Consider the following 19,457-nt stretch of genomic DNA (forward strand, 5'->3'; position numbering starts at 1 on the left):
GCTCATTGTAGTGGATGCCTTTTCCAAACTTCCCTACATGGCGCACTGTCCATGTTCACAGTGGCCACTATTTGGGCTCCATCTAAGATTTTTGCAATTGAGAGATTTCCGTATACCATGATTACTGATTATGGCCCCCAGTTTGTTTTCAAGAACCTGCATCTTTTTTGTCAGGCTAGTGGTGTTCACCATTTCACAGCTCCCCCATTTCATCGTCAATCTAATGCTAAGCCCAAACACATGGTTCAGAAGTTTAAAACTCGTATACGGAAGTATGTATCTGGCAAGTCCTCTAAAGCTGATTTAGATCTTTTTTGAGTTTGTAACATTTCACTCCAGTGGGAGACAAGACCCCGGAGGTGCTGCTACATGGATACCAACCATGGACCCTCCTTCATCTGCTACATCCATTGCCGGCTCAGTGATTTTTCCGGCATATGTGCCTATCTGGGCTAATGGTTTTGGCTGCAGGCTCAACTGGGTTCCTGCTGTCATCAAGCATCACCAGGGCTGGTGCCTGAGTGTCATTCACACTTCTGATGGGCAGACAACCTGTCACTTCATCCAGCTGCACCCATACATGGTGGGGTCTGTTCCGAAGGGCCCACCACCTCTCCTGCCCCCACCAATGCCTGTTCCTGTGTCGCAAATGGTCTGCTTCATGCCATAGTGCAGTCGCTGCCTGGCAGATTGCTGTCTAGAGTCCCTGCCGCCGCCCCCACTCCTGGACTGCCATCACCAGTGCAGCCCATATTGCACCAAATGCCACAGTCACCGCCACTTCTGTTTCTGGTTCCTGTGCATCCATTGTCTCTGACACCACCACTGACACCTCTGGCGCCAACCACTGACCTTGATGAGGACATCACTATATAGATGCTGTTCCCAGTTCTCCCCTACAGCCTATTACGAGAGGGGGAATGGCATGACAAATGCCCTCTCATCACTTCCACCATAACTTACCGCTGCCCGCCCACCACATGGCAGTGGTAGGCCAACGACAAGGAAAGGGTATGACAGGAGGACAAAAAGATTCTTACAAGCAAGTCACTTCAGAAGAGGTGTCACCAGATACAAACTGAAGCCATTCCATCCTCTCCAAAAAGTGCTCAGAATATCAAGATAGAAGCTGATGAATGACTTGTAAAACTTAAAAAGCCATGCACTGATCATTCCCCAGGATTTATGGCCAAAACACTTGAGGTTACTTATCGGCTTGAGTTGATCTTGCTACACCATTCACGCCCTTTAGTAAGCTTTCAGTCCCAATACGTTTGCAGGACAGGATTTGTGATGAATGGAAAGCACGAGAGAGAAACTGGTAAGATTGAAGATGTTAGTGCCTGTACAGCTCACTTGACAACAGCATTGACTGTGAAAGGCAAAGTTACAGGTTTACAAGTTTGATTTATGGGCTGGCACTTAGTTTTATTCTGGTAGAAATTTACAAGTTAGATTTTCATCGAATCTGAAGCATAAAAATTCATAAGATTCATGTACCTTGGAACAATGTATCACATCTGAAATTTTAATAAACATAAAAAATGGTAAGCATGATTAAAATCACCACAAACACAAGTACGTTTGTTGGTAGGTGATGGGGAGGGGAACTTGTAGTTGATGAGTAGTAGAAGAAGAATATAACATGAACAGGAAAATTAGATAATTTACCAATTGAAAACAATGGCCAGAGAGATTTAAAATTGTTTTATCTCAAGAATTTGACAATAAAATGATCAGTTGTATGGTGAGTCACAAAGATATTCTACATAAAATGTTTGTTATTGTATGTTTCTGTTTTTCATGTGCACTGTGGACTGTCAGTTGTATGAGTGATGTTCAATGTACATGAGTTTCCGCACAAGAAGGCAACAAGAAATCCTAAAGGCACCTCAATAATGCGGCATCACAAACATCAAGCATAAATATCATAATACACGAAAAATACCGTCAAACGGGGTGATTTTGGATGGTTTTGTTGTTATTTTGATTGTAACTTTAGTATATATCGTTAGATTAAATTGATTGTTATAGAAGTGGTAGGGTATATGTGTAATGAATAAAATATCCCAGAACCAGAAAGTGTATGTGTAGGTATATTTACCTGAGGCAGTTAAATAAAGTGTCCGAAGTCACCCCTGGATTGGGGTGATTTCGGACACATGTGTTTTTTAAATCTCTGTCCGAAGTTACAGTATATAGAGGGTGAATTTGGACAATTACTGCCTTTTTTTAAATTCTACATGCTTTTTATTTGATTTTGGTGACATTTTACACATTTTAAGGTAGCCCTTTGTTACGAATAAGTGATACGGAATGATGGTTTCATTATAGTGATCATGTTGCCAGGTGGGAGATTTTCCAGCTTTGCCTTGATATTGGGGAAAAACATCTTAACAGTCTCTCTGTTAACTTCTGCACGAGCTCGTTTATTATTTTCGCTTAAGCGAATGGAAAGATCTTCTGACTGTCGTTTGAGGAATAAACGCACCCATTCTTCTCCTGGCAAATTATTACCAAATTTCTTCTCTTTTTGGCCAGATTTATCAAGGTAAATAACTAATATCCAATTCAGTGAAGAGAAATCCCCAATGTGCAGTCATCAAGATACCTTGCTTCAACATTTCTTCTTCTTCTTTATTTACCACTGGCTGTACTCCCATTTTTTTCGGATGTGCTTCCTGCACTTTATTTTTTAGGGTTGATTTAGGTATACCATACAAATCACATGCTTTTCTGTACGATAATTTACCACTCTGAATATCACAAATAGCTTTATCTAAAAGTTCCAGGTCATAATTACACTGTGCTGCAGCACCTCTCTTGCTCTTATACATTCTTGGCATTGTCCAAAATCGCCCCACACAGTACACAGTTTTACAAAAATTGTCGTTATTTTATAACCTTGCATGAAAAACTCGACAAACTTGTACAGAAATTGTCTCAATGCTGTTTTCTACTGAGCGCGTTAACAATTACAGTTACAATAACTTCCCACTTGACACAACAACAGAAGGTTTCCACTTTACGATAATGCATGGGTTTTTAACACTGAGACTGTTCGTCAGTTATTCACCTAGGGAAACAATTTACGCAAAATAAAAGTTGTGGAAAGCGATAAATGCAATCTTGCGCTCAAAATAACTAGCGCATGGATGTTAAAATAAGTAACTCTTTGCTTCTATGCAGTGGCAAAGAGCAAATAAGCCATACTGTCTGAGTTCGCCCCGGTGTTCGAAATCACCCCATTTGACTGTACAGTTGAAAATGGAAAATATTTCCTAAAGTGCATCATGCAGGAGAAAAAAAAGAAAATCATGACTGACAGAAGCAAATCTTATTTTATAGCAAACAAAACAATTATTTCTACAGCCACACACTTTCATCAAACTTTTTTAAAGGAAAAAATTAAATTGCATTTGTAATGTGATTCACTGAATCCTGCATGCTGTTCTGATGTTCAAAAACAGCCTGCAACAGTGCCCATTTCGTCCTAGTGAGCATCTATTCTGCAACCTAACAGGAAATGGTATGTTTAGTTTCTGGATCCTGATTGGTCAATGGGCTCTGAAGTGGAGAGTAGCATCGACTTTCTACAAAATAGAATCTGACAGGTCAGGAGAGTGGAATGAGAGATTCATGGCTGAGGACAACACTGTGACCACACTAAAATGTATTTCATGTCCTGTTTCAGGCCATAAATTTCTACATTTCTCGGCCTTTAAGGATAGGTATAACTGTTGAATGAAAGAAGCAATCAGATAATCAGGTAGTCCACAGGCTCATTCTTCGCAGAAATATGAGCCCAAGTAAGAACTTTTCAGCCTGTTTCATAAATGGTCTTGATTTCAGCATTTTTTGTTTGCTTGTTATGTTATGTTGTTTTACTTAATAATTATGGCCTACAGCCAATTTCATCAGCTGACTAATTTTGTTTGAATACTTTATAAAAAGCAGTAACGTTAAGCACAATTTGTTTGAATGGCTAAACTGGACTGCCAGCCTGCCACAAAATTCTTCATCCAAAGCTGAAGCTTGATAATGAGTCTGCTTTTTTACTTTCAGTAATATGAAGCTAGATAGCTGAATTCCAAACTGAGTCATGCTTAACTTTAGGAATATCATTGTCAAAGATGTTCTAAAACTGGAACCACAGACGAAAGCTTCATAAAAGGACAGAATTTTCTACTGAGTGATTTATGACTAAATGAATATGAAACAGCTGATGATACAGGCATGGTAGAAGTAAGAGCACATCACATTTTACATGACAAGAAGGTAGGTGGCACAGCTGTTGAATATTGACCAAACAGTAAATGCAAAGAGAAAAAGAATTAATTTGTTTGTACAATTTAATAAAACATTTTACTCATTTTATGAGCCATTTTGTTAATTTAGATGGGTCATGGATCCATCACTTCATGTTTGAAATGAAAATGGCCACCATTTTTTGGTAGAAAAATGGTTTTTTCTTCTTGATTGCCCTGAAAAGACTAAAACAACTAGCAAATGATATGCAACTTTTCTGGCTTTACCACATACATTTTCTTAGGTAACTTGTTTATTCATACCCTTACATAAAACATAATATGAATGTGTTCTTTACAAAGCACAAATGGCATATATTTCACAGTCTGGAAGCAATAATCATATATTCCTAACAAATTACAAATAAATAGTCACTGGTGAGTTTCAATATATGTTTCTAAAATAGAGACCTTGTACAATATATCTCTAAAAGTTATCATTTATACTCTTTTGTTTTGCTTATATTTACTGCTGCATGATTAATCAAAGGTGCTGCTTGATACATAAATGCCAAAGAAGAAACAAAGAGCACTTACACTAAAAGAATGCCACAGCAGCTCACGGACCATGAAGGAGTATCCAACCCTGCGAGTCACCCTAACAGGTTCAACATGAAGGCCCAGCAGGCGTGAAGTGAGTGTCGGATAGCGACCTTGGTGTAGGAAAAGCAGTAAGTTTAAGAACTGCAGAATCAACACTGTTGTCTCTATCCAGTCTACTGCTCGCTGAGCCTACAAATAGTATGAAAATGCATCAGTCAATAATCTGTACGCACTAACCTTATAAGTAAACAAACAACTGTGTAACAGCATGTTAAATAGCCAGTAAACATCCAAAATTATCCAGAATAAATTTTCAATTTGCAGCAGAGTGTGTTCTGATTTGAAACTTCCTGGCAGATTAAAACTGTTTGGTGGACCAGCACACAGTTTTAATCCACCAGGAGGTTTCATTTAAAATAATGCTAGCGGTTGCTCAAATCTCCATCAAACTAGCTTCACCTATTTATGAATAATTTGCAATACAATAGCACACTTTTCCATTTTCCATCCCCTGTGTTTGTGCACTGCAAGACAGTGTTACATGGCAGTTGCACTTGAGCCACTATAAATGGCTGGATTCTTATTGCAAATATGGAATAAATGAACAGAGAAGTGATTCACTTCATCCTTTCAGATTATGCAATTTGCATCTAGAAATGCAATCATATATATAAGTAGATCTACCTCATCTTTCTGCCTACTCAAAATGTTGACGAGTGAAGCCTACTACCAATGTCTTTCTTTACCTACCTTCTGCTTAAATTCTACACTTCTTCTGTGCTTCCTGAAAAAGACCCCTTTTTTGTCATAAGACACATTTTTGTACAAATAAAAATTCCATTCAGAAAACGGTTAAATTCAGAAAGTGATAATACATGTGCTGGCCAGTACTCACCTTCAGGTGCAATAACTCACAGCAAAACACAAAATCACACATAAATGGATATTAGTATTACCAGTTTTTATAAACACAAGTTTCCTTCAAGTGACAGGTCACGGAATACAATCTAGGAGGGTTATGGGAGGAGAAAGGAAGGTAGCATGGTTTCCTTACTTCATCTCCCAATCCCAGCACTTCTACCATCCAGGACCAGTCAGAGCTTTAGCCAAGTACAAAGTCTCACTCAAACCTCTCTCTGTTCTGAAAACACTTTTATGGTCTATTGGCAATCATTGTTTGTGCATGGCCCTATTATCGTAAGTTTTTGCAAAGTTATTTTACTCTGCAGTCTATCAACTTTGGTCAGTTTTTCCCCTCTTCCTCAAAACCATGGCAAACCTGGATAGATATCCCAAATGGTTCAAATGGCTCTGAGCACTATGGGACTCAACTGCTGAGGTCATTAGTCCCCTAGAACTTACAACTAGTGAAACCTAACTAACCTAAGGACATCACAAACATCCATACCCGAGGCAGGATTCGAACCTGCGACTGTAGCGGTCTTGCGGTTCCAGACTGCAGCGCCTTTAACCGCACGGCCACTTCGGCCGGCATAGATATCCCATCTGAACATATTTTTAGTGTTATTATATGTAACAAATTCAAATCAGTAAACAGTATTCAGAATTGCACTTGCAACTCAAATAACTGCCTTCAACAGTCAGCAACAAGGCTCATGGACTGACTCAGTTTTTCAACTTGCTACTGGGTTCTGTCCATTTTGTCAAAGTCTGCATAGGCTCTCCTATATTCTAACAGCTTAGTGCCTCTGGGAAAACTGATAATCAATGTAGTGTTGATTCTGTTAAACAACTTAACAACTTAATTCTATTTCTGTCAATGGAAGAGCCAAACTCCCTACCACATTCATTTTTTCAGAAGTGCTAGTCCCACACAAAATGCAGGTTGCCTACTACTGTTAAAAAAAAATCATCCATTTTTTCCATAACAAAACAAGACAGAGTGCTACTGCAAACCCATTCCAGGAAAGAATTTGATCCTCCACTTCTCCTTTTGAATTTTACTGTACAGAAATGTTTCCGACAAAAAACAAAACACAATAATTCACCATTGTGAAAATTCATACATAACTATGGAGAAAAGAAGAGGAATCCACTTTCCTTAATACTTCCGGAGAGCCCTATTATGTCATTGGAATTTCTAGTGGATCAGTGATCACCATGTAGAAGTTGTCCTTTCTTTTCATTATGTAATCAGTGACACAGATATTGCCTAACAATTGACAAACATAGCATGTGTCCGTAAGACTAAAGATTTTTTCTGAAATCCAGGTATGTCACCCAGAGAATCAAAAATTGGTATTATCCTCTTAATACAATGACTAACAGTAACAGCACATACCTGCGAATTGCCCTACAGGCAAAATCCTTGGAAAGCTTATAACACTAGAACACAGTGCCTCACAATTACCAATTAATTAATTCTGTATTTTTTAAGTCACTTCTTAGCTATGTATCTACCTTGTTAATTTTGTCAGTGTTCACTATTTAAAAAACCATAATATGTTTATGAAAAACCACTGGAAAATAATATTGTGAAACTTTGTGGTGGACAGACTGGCAAAGTCAGGGATATTTGTATTGTATAAATTTCAAAAAAATATGGTTCAGGTATGGTAATAATAGAGACAGTAAGAGAAAGAAGGGGAAGGGGCTTGGAAGGGATTGAGTTTCTAACTGCAAGTTATCAGTGGTGAAGTATGCACCAAGCATGGCGACACTCAAGTGCACACTGAAGTGTGTATTGTCAAAATGGTGTTTTAAGTATGGCAAAGCACTGCAAATGGATGACCATGCACGTAGCTGGTCACAGTACTAAAAATGCAAGAAGAATTGGTAACTGAAGAATGAGAGAAAGAGTTTGGTGTGGCCAAAATTATTAAAAGCTGTATATATACAGACTGAAGAGATGAATGAAAATTTGTATCAAAGCTGGGATTTAAACCTTGGTCTTCCACTCACTAGGCAGAAGCACTGACTGTTATGTCACTCTGGCACATTGGCTTCACACAACTGCATGGACTACCCTAGCATGCCTCCCTCCTCAGTGTAAATTCCCATTCACATCTCAGTCTATTTGGTATTCGCCCTAAAATTGAACAGCACTGTAGAGGCTCTCCAGCTGCACTAGAATAGCACTTCAGCATCAAAAGAAACTGCAATCCTGCCTGACACCTACACACAGGTGCTTTAAATAAATGAAACTATGTGGCTACAGAGACCTTTTCAAGTCTCAAACGTCTATGATGTACATATGCAGACTGAAAATTTTAATTTGTCACTTCTCTTCCCATATATACCATACATTTTTGAGACTTGAAAAGATCTCTGGAACCATATAGTTTCACTTTACTAAAAGTCCCTCATTGTTGACGAAGAGCTTATTGTCGTTAATTACTAACCATAAGCACAATGTCATACCACCTGAAACTCACCTAAAAGTAAGATCACGCCATTTAGCTGCTTAGTTATGTAGAAGGCCTGCCAGCACAGACGCGACATTTTGAACACTGCAGTGTTTATAATCATTTAATTAACTTGATTTCTACAGATTATCACTATTCGCTAACCATCAGCAAGATCCTACCTTTTCATCATCACTTCCAAGTGAATCATAAGTGAAAGAGAGAATATTATTGCAACTGAGAGGAATTTGATTGCACTTGGCTGTTAATTTAAATTTAATCAGTTCATGAAACTAGATGTAGTAATAATTTACTAAAGCTCATTGCACATTTTAGTGCTTATACTGCATCTTATCAGTAGCTAATCAAAAGCAGTCCAAAATAAAAGCTACTTTAAATGACTGGTAAATTAAAATGAATATTCAGTTTTGACTGAAGTGACTTCAGATTTGTTGTGCATTTGCAAATGTGTCATGTATTTTTGACTTTCATATATTGGTTGCCCCAAAGTTTTTGTTGTTAGTTACTGCTCTGAAGACCAATCCTGAGCATAGCTTGTGCCACAACTTTGTGTTAAAAAGACTGTGCTCAAGTATAGGTTGGGCTGCAGTTTTCTCAGTGCCTCCCACTGATCACTCAAAAACTGGACTCATCTCATATGAGAACAAATTACAGACGTCTCGCTATCTGTCCCTTGACTGGTACTGCCTTATGTTGTCAATTTCTGGAATTATTTTGAAAGAAACATTAGCAAACATAACAGCTGCTGTCATGAATGGCTGAGCCAATATGATTGCTCTGACATAATTTTGACATGTACTCTTTAGGTTTCACAGTTTGCTGCAATTCTACTACAAATAAACCACACTTGTTCCATGAACAAAAAATTTTGGAAACTCAGGAGGAAGAAATTGCTCAATAACTCATGTCATACTTTTTCCTTGGGAGGATAATTATACTTTCTGCCATCACTATTTTAAAATTTGTAATCTATCAAAGAACTAAAGTCAATACGAAAAATAAATCTTGAAGCTTGTTTTCTTTTTTTTTTTAAAAAAAAAAAATGTGCATTACTCTTGAAACTACATCTACATAAGTTACAGTTATTCTTTAAATAACGGCATAAATGGCCGGTTTCGTAGGCCCAATGTTCTTCTAAGTGGCCAGTCTCCAAAATGTTAATGAAATTGTAGGTACTGAGTAAACAGTACACTTCATTTCAAGATGATAATGTTTCTATTAGTTAGCACAACAAGACAGACAACTGGTCTCACATGTAGTGTTATAGTCCCACTTGTTATTTTATGTAAGGCATTTTAAGTAACCACACAAACACACACGACATCGCTGACAGACAGATGTGGAATAACCTGGGAGCTGAGGTCACTAGACCACACTCCCACAAGGAAGAGAAAAAACAATATTTTTATGGAATTGAACTGTGAATGTCTTCTGGGTCGAAACAGAATCACACTTTCCTTCCATACTGCATTTCTGTTGTGACTGGATGATAATGGGTCGGCTGGTGTTACAAAGTGACTGCTACATATGAGTGGATGGTGGCTGATTGATTTCCAGGCAAGTGGCACTGTCCTGGATGACACTGCAGTTCTTGCACCTGCAGCATGGCCTGTGTTCTCCGTCCAGTGGTGACCTACATTTTGATGGCATCTTCTGTACTTAGGTAGGCTGGCTTGCACCAGTCAACTGACTGTGTCTATTCCTTTAAAGCAGAGAGTGAGTGTCCTATTATTGCATTCCATTACTGCATATGGGCCTTGGGCAATTCTCCGCACAGTGGGCTGCATCAGAGGAAAAAGTACTCCATCACTGCAGATCTTTAAAAATGAAGGCAGCCTGTTTTCTGTGCAGTGTTGTTCCACTTGGTCTCCTGGTCTCCATTTGCTTCCCGAGTTCTGTGAGAAAATCTTCATTAGAGCACGCAAGGCCAGGTTGTTGTTTGAAAAACTTTCCTGGTAGACACAGAGGTTTGCCATACACGCTCTCTGCTGGGGTGACATGCACGACTTCTTTTAATGCACTGTACAATCATAACAGTACTACCAGGAGTGCACTGATCCACAAATCTGTCATGTGCCGTACTATAGTTCCTTCAAGAAACTGTGTAAGTGCTCCAAAATGCCATTTGTAGCTGTGTGATTAGGGTAAGTCCATGCCAGGCGCATCCTATACAACATGCCATTGTACAAAAGATATCTGCCTCCCGCTGCTTCTCTGGTCGAAGGCACTTGTTGGGGACAGCCAAAATGTGAAATGCAACCACTGGTGAAGGTGCGCCTCAGGTTCTTGGCAGTTTGTGTTTCCATTGGGAATACCTGGTGTACCTGTCAATTGCCATGACACAGTACCAGTTGTTACACACACAGCTTGGAGTGATCCTCCCAAATCCCCAAATCCAGGTGAATGTGTAAAAATTGTGCCTCCGGGATGCCAAAACTTCTGTGCAGAGCTCACAGTGCCATGTTATTTTGTGCCTTTGGCAGGGTTACTAGCACCCTCGTAGCTACCATTCCAGGACAGTTGCGTGCATGTAGAGAATTAAAAACCTTTCATTGTAGAAGAGCAGGTACAAATGGCCACTGTTGGAATGCTGATTTGTTGCAGTATATCAACCCTGCAGTGCCTGGCAGTAGCATGTGAAGTAACTGCAGGCCAGTCTTTGCCTTTCAGCAGGTCCTTCAACTCCTCATCATCATTTCATGCTGCCAAAATTCACAGTTGTAGAAATGCTTTCCACTCTAGACAAGGTATTCGCAATTATGTTTTTGTTTGAGTGTCTGTTGTAAATTGCCAAATAAAATATGGGTTGTTGATTTGCACTGAGGATAGTCATTTTGAGGCTGCAAAAATAAAGTCAGTGGCCGATGGTTTGCACATATAGTGAAGGGATGCCCTCCCATCGTACATATGAAGTATCTAACTGCTTCATAGGCTGCTAAAACTTCTGTGTAAAATGGTGGCCAAGAGAACTGCCTCTCTGTAATCTTCTTGGCTAAGAAAGTGAGAGGCTGCCAGTGCCCATTGACATTCTGTTGTAGCATGGCACTGAAAGCACATGATGAAGTTCTGAGAAAATTGCTAGTGGGGTCTCAGTGAACAGGTGCGCAAGGAGTGTAGCTTGCTTGAGGCTTGTCTGGCAGGTCCCAAATGCTGCCTGGAGTTCATCAGTCCAAGTACAGGTGTGGAACCACACTCACTTTGCATGTTGCGAGAATGGCACAGAATGATGGCTAGACTTCAGCAGGTTGGGGTAAAATTTTTATAATCCCCAAGCAGCAACACACTTTGCACACAGTTACAAGGTAGACTAAGCTGTAAGAATAGTAATGCTCTCCACTGGCAGATACACACAGGTTGCAGAAAGCTGAAATCCAATGAATGTCAGCACCCGTGGCACATTTAGCCTGATTTATAAGGATTCTGTAGTCATCAAACCTCTGCAAAACTATGGGTACATTCTTTCGTGTTCTTCTGAGGATAATGATGCCACCAACATGTCATCGATGTATGCCAAGCAGAAGTCCAATTCCCACAAAACTTTATCAATAAAATACTGGAAAGCTTGTGATACATTCTGCAAGGTATATGAGATGTATGGGGATTCAAACGTGAAAAGTGCATGGTCATGACAGTTTTATGGATGTCCTGTGTTGCCAGGACTTTCACCAGATCTAATGTTTGTCCTGCCAACTGGCACAAGCAAAATCTCTGATATGGCACAAAGGGTACCTGTTGGCAATTGTCTGGGTGTTGAGTCCTCTACAATCACCATAGGGTCACCAGCCATCCAATTTCTCTGGTACCAAGTGAAGAAGAGAGGCCCAGTTGCTTTCTGATGGTTGTGCCATGCCTGCTCAGATAATTTATTCAAATTCTGTTTCTGCTATGGTCCTGATGTGTTGCGCTTTTGAGTGGTGAGGCAATTACAACACTCCAGCAGGTCATATCACTGATAGGAACTTATTTGGCAGAAGCACCAGAGGTGGTGGCATATTGAGGAAGTGTACCAAAAAGTCGCTGCACTCACAGTGCTGGCATGCAACATCCAGTGACTTAACCCAGCCCAAACTGGAGCTGTTCCTTACATCCAGAATAAAGTCACTGAACGACAGGACATCCAGCCTGATTATTGTGCCAGTTGTGCCTGTGACTATAAAACTAAACTTGACTGAACTTCATAAACCAATGTTCAAACTGAAAAGTGTACATATGTAGCTATGGGCAAACCATTTGCAGTGGCTAAGTAATCATTTGCATGCAGTCATGTCTGACACAATGAGCACTTTGGAAACACACTTACATCCAGTCTGGTACCCACAAGAGACTGCGCCTAAGACATCCTGTCTGTTACCAGTAAATGTTGCAGAAGTCGTCCAGGCCAGTGCTGCTGGCAGACTTTCCTGCCGAGCATGAGAGCATGAGCATGAAAACACAACGATCTGCACCTACATGTCCTGTTGCCAAAATGACATTAAAAACACCAGTTCCAATCAAGCAAGTGCAAGGAGTGACCACTAAGTCATCCATGTGATGGCATGGAGTTCCATCATTTGTATAAGCCAAGGGCTGTGACTTGCTGAATCAACTCATCAACCCACGAGATGATGTCGTCCAGTCTGTCTCTGGTGGGCATTATAGTAAACATCTGCGGAGTGGTGGCCTCAGTTACTGTGCCTGTGACTCTGCCATCTGACCCAAGTTCACTTCTTGCGTTACCAGGAATAGAATGTGATGTTTCTCTGGCAAGTGAGACCTCCACAGGGATTGTAGGAGTGGGTCCAGAACATCCGGTATGTCGAAGGTGGGAAGGTGTCACAGGCACTGTGATGCTTCCTATCGCCAATTTCCTCCCTGTGCAACAATTATCTTAAGCATTGCTTGTTAGAGAGGGAAGCCACTGAATGAGCTCAGCTTTTAGTACTCATACTTCCTGGAGGCATCAGTTTGTGGTTATGTCGCTAACCTCACTGGTAGAGCAGCTGTCAAGTAGAGCCACCACATGTGCATTTGGTGGAGTCTTGCATTATCCCAGCGGTGATGAAATAGCTTTCAGTATGTAAAACCAAAGTGAGGGAAAATCGCTCCAGAGGGCTGGTGCTATAAATGCTGTGTGGTTCACCTGCACTGTTGGGACAGTCCCAGAGAACGGTAGCAGGTAACCAGACTGGTCGACCTTGTGGGTGCAGATGGGTGCAGGCTGGGCTGCACCCACGGCACAAGTAGAACTGGTGCTGGCCGCCACCAGTGAGGGGAGCAGTGAATGTCGGGATGCTTGAACATGAAGTTTCCTGGCTGCGCAACTGCAGCGACTCTTGTAGTTTTGCCAAATGTGGTCTCTCTGCTTCTGGCCTTGTTCAAAGCTGTGTCTTGTGTCACTGTTGTAGCACAGCCATCTCACCCACTGATCACAGAGTAGCTGCTGCTGCTGTTGTACCAGTTGTTGCTAGTGTCGTAACTGGTACTGCAATTGTTCCATTTCTGCTTGTTGCTGCAGAAACTGTTTCATGATAGGTCAGTGTCACCACTTTGTAGGTACTTAACACATGGCACACTTCACTTCAAAATAATGACTTTTATTAGTCAGCACAACAAAAAGGTAAACAATTGATATCACATGTACTACTATAGCTTTACTTCTTATTTTATGTAATGTGCATCCCGTAGGTAGAGGCATATTGACTGCTGAAAGCATTGTGTTTCCCGTGTGGTTAGGAGTGGTTAGGAGTGGAGTGACCTCCGAGGTTGCTACAAAGCTATTACGAGCTTTTTTTGAAGTAATATCTATTATAAACAGTGATGAGTCATGGGAGTTTGCTTCACAAAACCTGATGACAGATAGCATTACAGTGAACAATGTCACTCAGTGCATCTCACATCATGTGTTACTAACACCTAATAACTAATGATAATATTATCAATTATATTATATTATATTGTATTGTATTATATTATCAATTATAAAGCTTTTCAATGCATTGAAAATTTACTCAAAGACATATTGTCATACATAACTTTTCCATTCAGCTCATGCATGTGCATTTTGTTCAGTTACTGTCTACCTTCACACTTAAGGATTAATAACTTTTGCTCACTTATGAACTGGCAACCTTTATTTATTACCTATAACCAAATGTCACACAGTTTCGGCTACATATAGCTAAGTACCATGAATTATTTAATTGTTTGTGGAATTCCTTTCTGATTGTTGTCATAACCGATGAATATCTGTGCGACATCAATCAAGGACCTAGATCACAGAATATTGTAACAGATTAGAATTACAATTGCAATTCTGAAAGGATTAGAGTCATATCCTCAATGAAAAAACTGTGATGATACCTAACGGTTACAGATAGTGTAGTTGCTCTTCCTGAACAGTATCCCATACGAGCATAACGGTTGCATCTTTACTTGTGGTTACTTGTACCTTAGGTACTTGGGTTATGCACAGCCCTGTTTGAAAAAATAGTTGAAATAGTCATACGTTCGAGCCATGCACATCTGCTTTCATGCCCAGTAGCTTATTCATTGCAAATAACAACCTGTAGCTGTGATCCTGCAGTCAAACAGTCTACGCATTGGTTAGAATTGCAAGTTAACAAAAGACACAGAAATACAAAATAAAAGTAAATGAATAATTTAATAATGAGGGTTATATTTTAACATCTGTAATTGCTATAGAAAACAGAGAAGTATGTCAAATAGGGTTTATTCAAGAAAGGACATCTCAAATAAATGGGAAGTGGTCCTACGATATTCAATTAAAATACGGCAGAAAGTAGCCTTATCAAATGGAGTAAAGTTATGTTGAGAGCATTACAGGAATGATAGCAAAATCCTCAAGCTAAGTAGTCATCAAAAATATGCAAAAACTAAGTCCATTTCATAATCACAGTACATGAAGTATTTACCAATTTAAAACACTTCAGGGTTCAACATGATGATTTATAAAGTAGCTCATACTCTGCCCATTCTCAGTTCTGTAAATCAAGCAGAAATTGCTAAGAGTTCTAGTCTGGAACATATTCAGACCTCTCGAAATATAAAGTCCCTTGAGAAATTTAAGTATGGTAGTGGCTATTCATCACCCATAATCGATCACTTATATGGCAAATCGTGCACGTTACTGCAGGCAGGTCAGCCTTCTTCAAGAACTCAACATAAAGTGTCTAGAATCGCTCTCTTGAGCTCTTCACATGAGAAGTCCCAGTCTCCACATGACTCCCCTAGTGTTCCGCTACTGTCTGCTTCTCCATTGTCTGAAGGCTGTCGCCACAAAAAATAACACATCATTCTTAAGTCTAAAGACACGATGTCACTCAATATGACCACTTTCCTCTACTGAAATAATATATCACAACAATATTTAAATAAACAAATGTTATAAATATTTAGTCACACTCAAAAAATTCAAAATAAATATAAATAAAGGTTTGTCCATAAATAAGTCAGTATTCTTGTACAAAGGTGCTCACAATAAATGGCCACAGATTGTCATTAAATATGATATAAACAATTATTTATGCCTGCTTGCCAGAAGCTTCTTTTGGTTCTCTTTACAAATGTGCTGTCCACTAACACACTGATCACTTTTAAATTAGCAACATTTTTTTAAAATATGACTTGTAACCAAATAAAGTTACTGACAAAATAATAAACTATTCATTAAATAAAAACACAGGTATGACAAAATATGAGGTATTGATGCTGTGTTCATTTGCTGTGTAAATGTGGAGAATACAATGTTCTGACAAAGATTTGTGTAATAAAAAGATATAAAAGACATTATAAACCAAGAAATAATATAGGTACAGCTACCTAGTTTTTGGAGATAATAGCTATAGTGCAATGCTATCATCCGAGATATCATGTGCTGAAATCACATGAAACAAAAGTTGTTAATTCATAGTTCATTGATTAAACGTTTATTTACTATGAAATTTCTGTTGTTTTACAGGTACTGGGATACTGTATCACTGGATGCACCTCATTTTTCTGAGATTACAAATGTATTCAGATTTGCATTAATATTTGACGTGAGTTATTGTTGAATCTCAAAGAGCTGTAATTCAGCCATCTTTAAGATTGCCTGACAACTCGGCGTTCCTCGGGGCATCTCCTGCACAAACACCATGTGAGTAACAGCCATCTAAATTCCCAGCTTCAGGATTTTCCCCATTTCCGCCAACACTGCTAGACTTTGTACCTCAACTCGTTCATGCTGATCACCTAGCCAGAGGCTGGAACTGCCACAATACGCCCTGAGACCTTCGCCTGTTAATGATCAGTCAAACATCAAATACACCTTACCTCATAGCAATTCTGGGCGGCCTATTAGCTCGCCTAAATGTGTGCCTAAATTAGCTCACCTAAAACATTACACACCATGTCCCCACACATTTCACAAGCAGCACTGCACCTTCGCCCAGCCACCCTGCTTATCCCCCCCCCCCCCCCAACTCGCCACCCCATGCTTCCTCCTTACCCCCACCAATCACAGCAGATTGCTGCTCCCATCAAGCACAGTCACAACTCACCCCAGCAACAGCGGCCAGAGAAGCGGTCATGTGTGCACAAGTTGTACCTGTGTGCTTTCACTTCAGACAAAGGTCTCTGAGCCAAAAGCTAAAATGTGTAGCAGTCTTTTTGTTGTGCCTATCTGTGACTCAACATTTCTTTTATATGATTAGTAGCAATATCTATCCTTTATCCTTGCCTTTTCATTGTTTAATTGTTGCTAGGTGTTTAGAACAAGAGCACTCTGCCAGATCATACAATGTCACCATCTCATTGTCTTCTCATACATAAACAAGAACATGCTGCCATTATGGCCTGGACTTCAGTTCACTTGCTGCTATGCTAGGCAGTCAACAAATACATCTGCTACTTTTCTGTTCCAGTTTGGTTTTCTTCCATCTATCAAAATCACAGTTAGTAGAACAATACCAACAAATTTTATTGGTCATTCAGTAAATTATCAATAGATATTATGGAAGGAAATTTAGTTATATTATTAGTTACATTATTTTCACCTGAGGTCCCAATTTCCATTGCCTGGAAATATCTGGCCAGCGATGCTTGAAGTAACGTGAGCCAATAGTCAATACGGCCAACATTACCAATCGCTGTCTGTTAGGTTGACCAGCAAATCTTGTTCCCAATAATTGCATACCAAAAGTAGTGTGATTCTTCTCAACAGATAGCTACAAACGGAAGATACAGTCAATAAAACATATTCAACCAAAATGACTCTCTGTAGTGATGTAAATATTCAACTGAGATATACAAAATATAGAACTTCATAATATACACAATTTTTTTATCAAAACTGCAACACCAAAGAAGATACATGAGTGTAAACTAGTTAGTTTAAGCTCATGTACCCTATATCAAAGATTACATACATAACAACACACAAATGATTACATTTATAATTGTAATGATCTGTGATTTTGAGAATTCAGTATTTAATGAAGAAATCACAAGCTGCAATTAGAGCTTCTAAAGAACATAGTGTGGCAACAAAGAGGGGCTGGATATAGTCCTGTCGATTTTGTTCCAGGTGGTATGCATGCAAGTACACAAAGCATCAACAGTATTTGTTGGATGACTATGTCAAGTTGCCAACCAATCACATCCCAGACGTATCAATGAATGAACATACAAGTAAAGGAGTCGGCAGTACCAGTCTGTCTTTGAAGATCGCCTGGCCATTGCTTACCACATGTGGCCAGACATTGTCATGATAAAATACGTCAAGTGGAGTTGTCTGAATGAGGAGCTCTAAAACCTCCATGGTATAGAGGTCGCTTTCAGTTTATTCTCGTTACATAGTAAAAGGGTCATGAATGTGTAAGTCATTTTCAGCCAGGTGTCTGGATACTTTTGATTGCATAGTGTATATCTGTATTTGAATATGCATGCCTATACCAGTTTCTTTGACCTTCAGTGTAGATGCCCCAAGTGGTCATTACTAATCGTTAGATATCCTGTAAAGAAATCTTGCAGCTGTGATGCTTCTGGCACCCCTCTCAGCTTGACAACCCAGGTGGCAGCTTGTGTCCATTGAGCCTTAAACTGGCTCTGCATATTATGCTTAGAGAAAAATCTGTGTTAGCTTGAAATAGAAGTCTGCATATAATATGTCAGGATCTACACAGTAGTGCAATGATTTGAGGAATCATGTTCTCACGTAATTTTAAGCATACAGATTGTTATAAATTACTTTATCTTTTAGATCTTGCTGACAGCCTCAGGTTTTTATTGCACACCTAGTGTTATACCTGTTGTAACTAATTATTCTTGCATAAATGTTGTGTCATTTGCAGTGGCCCGAAGTACTGAACAATGGCATTTTTTACTTCAGTGAACACTGTGTTTACATTCATAAATAAAATGATGATGTGAATACAGGTGAAGACATATCTCTGCACCCCTTCTTCACGTAAGTTTTTTCCCCCCCTAATGAGTGGTGGAAACTTGTGATATAAATTCAGGAAGACATCTGAACTGGTGGGAAGCTATACCGATCCATGACTGCTCAACAGCTGCCTGCAGTACATAGGAAACAGGCTGAGTGAGGTCCAAGTCATACACATCGATCTTGACGTCAATTCAGCTGTGTTGATTATGCCAAAGAGTCGTGAGTGAGACTAGGTATCAGGCAACTACCCTTGTGCCTGCGGAGCATTTAACAGACCCATCTTATGGTTCAGGAGTACTGCTACATTGCACACACCCTTCAGATAAGATGCAGTAGTCAACAATTGGGTGTATAAGCGATTTTCAAAGTGAAATGGTATCATTCTATCTGACATAAACATTCTCTGTACATGAAAGCCATCACCATCCTCAATCATACATTGCATTTCAACACACTCGTATATCATTCATGAGCAAGTACATTTATCATAACTTGCATCTGGCCATCCTGATTTAGGTTTTCTGTGACTTCCCTAAATCAATTCAGGCAAATGCTGGGATGATGCCTTTGAAAGGACATGGTCAATTTCCTTCCTCATCCTTCCCTAATCCGATGGGACCGATGATCTCAGTGTTTAGTCCCCTTCCTCCAAATCAACAGACAATCTGTTATCATTTATAAGATTTCTAATGACAATGGCTTCTCTATTCCACAGCATAAAGATACTGCTAGATAGTGTGACTGCTCACATGTTACTGTCATGTGTAGCATTTACAAGAGATCAGCTGCTCTGCAGCC

At 39.6% G+C, this 19,457-nt stretch overlaps 1 protein-coding gene across 1 annotated transcript in view; it reads right to left on the reverse strand.

Annotated features, from left to right (window-relative positions):
• The window catches only part of LOC126418511 (peroxisome biogenesis factor 2), a 94,426-nt gene that overhangs the window by 21,160 nt on the left and 53,809 nt on the right, over positions 1-19,457 (reverse strand). Inside the window, exons 3-4 of the mRNA XM_050085310.1 lie at positions 17,269-17,439; positions 4,845-5,039 (exon numbers count right to left, since the gene is read on the reverse strand). Of these exons, the coding sequence (XP_049941267.1) occupies positions 4,845-5,039; positions 17,269-17,439 (366 nt within the window). The remainder of the gene's footprint in view (positions 1-4,844; positions 5,040-17,268; positions 17,440-19,457) is intronic.

The sequence above is a fragment of the Schistocerca serialis genome, chromosome 9 (genome assembly GCF_023864345.2).
Source record: "Schistocerca serialis cubense isolate TAMUIC-IGC-003099 chromosome 9, iqSchSeri2.2, whole genome shotgun sequence".
In the NCBI taxonomy this organism is placed as follows: domain Eukaryota; kingdom Metazoa; phylum Arthropoda; class Insecta; order Orthoptera; family Acrididae; genus Schistocerca; species Schistocerca serialis.